The sequence below is a fragment of the Pinus tabuliformis genome, chromosome 2_1 (genome assembly GCF_031772625.1).
Source record: "Pinus tabuliformis cultivar Carrire ecotype Pingquan chromosome 2_1, CPIR1, whole genome shotgun sequence".
In the NCBI taxonomy this organism is placed as follows: domain Eukaryota; kingdom Viridiplantae; phylum Streptophyta; class Pinopsida; order Pinales; family Pinaceae; genus Pinus; species Pinus tabuliformis.
This window is the reverse complement of record NC_142299.1, coordinates 621,062,983-621,065,794: the sequence shown is the minus strand read 5'-3', so window position 1 is coordinate 621,065,794 and position 2,812 is coordinate 621,062,983. Positions and strand designations below refer to the sequence as shown.

At 39.6% G+C, this 2,812-nt stretch overlaps 1 protein-coding gene across 1 annotated transcript; it reads left to right on the top strand.

The window, feature by feature from the left end:
- The first annotated feature begins 1,816 nt into the window (after nt 1-1,816).
- On the top strand, nt 1,817-2,236 carry LOC149202078 (uncharacterized). The gene has a single exon (XM_089401480.1). It carries the CDS (start codon nt 1,817-1,819, stop codon nt 2,234-2,236), a length of 420 nt encoding a protein of 139 aa, XP_089257606.1.
- Nucleotides 2,237-2,812: the final 576 nt, after the last annotated feature.

Sequence of the window (2,812 nt, the reverse complement as noted above, 5' to 3'; positions counted from 1 at the left end):
ACCAGATTGGAGTACAAAAATGCGCTATGCATTGGAGTGTTACCATGTGACTGCTAAAGAGGAAGATGAAGACCCACGAAATATTAAAATTTCCAGAGATAGAAGGGTAACGTGAATTTGAAGGACCAAAAGCTGCGAACCTGGATATATCAGAACCTCTTAAAACTAGACAAGTAAACATTGGATCTGAAGAAGAGCCTAAGTTCATGAAGATAGGAGACTATTAGGACAAGGATACATTCGATAAGGTGGCTAAACTGATGCAAGAATACCAGAATCTATTCCCAACAAAGTTTTCAGATTTGAAAGGGATTGTAGGAGATTTAGGTGTAATGAAAATCACTTTGAATCCTGACGTGAAGCCCATCAAGCAAAGACCTTATCGGCTCAATCTGAAGTATAAAGAAAAGGTGCGGAAGGAGCTTGATAAGATGTTGGATGCTGGTATTATTGAAGTAGTAGAGGAATCCATTTGGGTGAGCCCAATGGTTGTCCAGGAGAAGAAATAGAAAGGAAAAATCAGGATATGCGTAGATCTAAGAAATTTGAATGATGCATGTGTGCACAATCCATTTCCAACACCATTTACAAATGGAGTATTAGATAATGTTTGCGGATAGGAGGCTTATTTGTTTACTGATGTATTTTTGAGATACCATAAAATAAATATCGTGCTAGAAGATCAAAGCAAAACCACCTTCATGACAGAGTGGGGTTGCTTTCATTATACAGTAATGCCATTCAGATTGAAGAACATGCCTGCAATTTTCTCTCAAGTAGTAATCGCGGCGTTTAAGGAATTTATTCATAAATTTTTGGAGGTTTATTTTGACGATTGGACTGTGTTTTGATTGGTAAGTGCCATGTTGCAATTCTATGCCTTATCCTGGATACATGTCGAAGGTATCAGATCGCGCTGAATTTGAAGAAGTGCATATTCTGTGTGCCCTTTGGAATTTTTCTCGGCCATGTATTATGTAAGAAGAGATTGATGGTGGACCTTGAAAATATTGTTGTGATTGTGAATTTTGAAGCTCCTATGAATGTAAAATAGTTGTGCACGACATTGGGGCACACTGGGTATAGAAATTTTATCAAGGCATATGCTTAGATAACCGTGTCGATGGAAAAATTATTGAAGAAAGATGTGATCTTTTGTTGGGATGAAGAATGTTCGCACAGTTTGGATGTCTTGAAGGAAAGGATGGTAACTACGCCTATTTTAGTGTTTCCAGACTGGAAGAAAGAATTCCATGTGCATGTCGATGCCTTTTGCATTGCGCTAGGTGTGGTATTAACATAGGCAGGACAAGGAGAAATTGATCATCTGATATCCTTCGTGAGCAAAAACTTATCAAAGGCTGAGAAGAATTATTCCACTAAAGAGTGCGAAGGGCTAACAATGGTCTACGCGCAGCAAAAAATTTAGGCATTATTTGTTGGGCAGACAGTTTAAAATGTATACAGATCACTCTGCGCTGAAGCACCTGCTCAATAAGCCTGTGTTGGAGCGGGGAATCTACCAATGGTTATTGTTGTTTCAAGAACATGACTTTGAAGTGATTTTGAATCCTGGAAGGTTGAATGTAGGACCAGACCATCTGTCAAGGTTGAAACGAAGGAAGAACCAAATAGCTTGGAGGAAGGTCTACCAGATGCGCAACTCTTTGCGGTGTGCGTCATAGATGACCATTTTGTGGATATCATTTAGTTTTTAACAATGGGTACAAATCCAATAGGATATTCCACTTAGCAGAAGAAGGAATTAGTAGTTCGCTCTGCAGATTTTTTAGTAATTTTAGGTCACTTGTATAAGATGGGAACAGATGAAATGCTGCAAAGATATGTTCCAGAATTTGAATGTGCTAGTATCCTCGATGAAGCACACGGAGGAGCAGTAGGAGGTCACTATGTAGGAAAAGTGACTGCACATAATATTTGGCAAACATTACATACGGATTCTAAGGCGTGCGATGCTTGCCAAAGGATGGGAATGCCTTCGCAAAGAGTCGATTTGCCTTTTAATCCTCAGGTTTCACTACAAGTATTTGATAAATGGGCCACTGATTTCATAGGTCCAATACAACCACCAAGAAATAAGACGACCTCATGGTATATCATTACTGCCAAAGAGTATTTAACCATATGGGCAGAAGCGGAGCGAGTGAAGGATTGTACAACTGCCACCGTTGCGAAGTTTTTGTTTGAATGTCTTAACGGGATTTGGATGCCCTAAGATATTGATGAGTGATAGGGGTACATATTTCTTGAATGAGACGATCAACACGATGCTCGAAGAATTCCAGGTATACAAACAAAATAGCATGCCCTATCACCCATAGGCAAATGGAACAGTGGAAGCATTTAACAAAATCTTTGAGAGTGCATTGACAAAGGTCTGCAACACGCAAAGGAATGACTGGTTTATGCGCATACCAACAGTTCTATGGGCATATAGGATGACCTGCAAGAAGTTGACAGGCCAGACACCGTTTAGGTTGGTCTATGGGATTGAAGTAGTGATGCCTATGGAGTACATTATGTCAAGTCTACATATTGCATCTTTGACAGAGATGGCGGATCGCGAGCGTTTGGAGGAACGACTTGTGCAGTTGATGAAGTTAGAAGAGGACCTCTTTATTATAGTATTTCACCTGTAAGTTCAAAAGGAACGCGAGAAATTATGGCATGATAGGCATAGTAAGCTATGCACTTTCAAGGTGGATGATTTAGTGCTGCTATATAGCAACAAGTTCACAAAATTTCTAGGGAAATTTCAAATGCACTGGTTGAGGCCATATTTTGTTAAAGA

What these genes read in the sequence shown, in the direction of transcription:
- LOC149202078 (XM_089401480.1), top strand. Translation starts at nt 1,817, where the DNA reads ATGGGAACAGATGAAATGCTGCAAAGATATGTTCCAGAATTTGAATGT.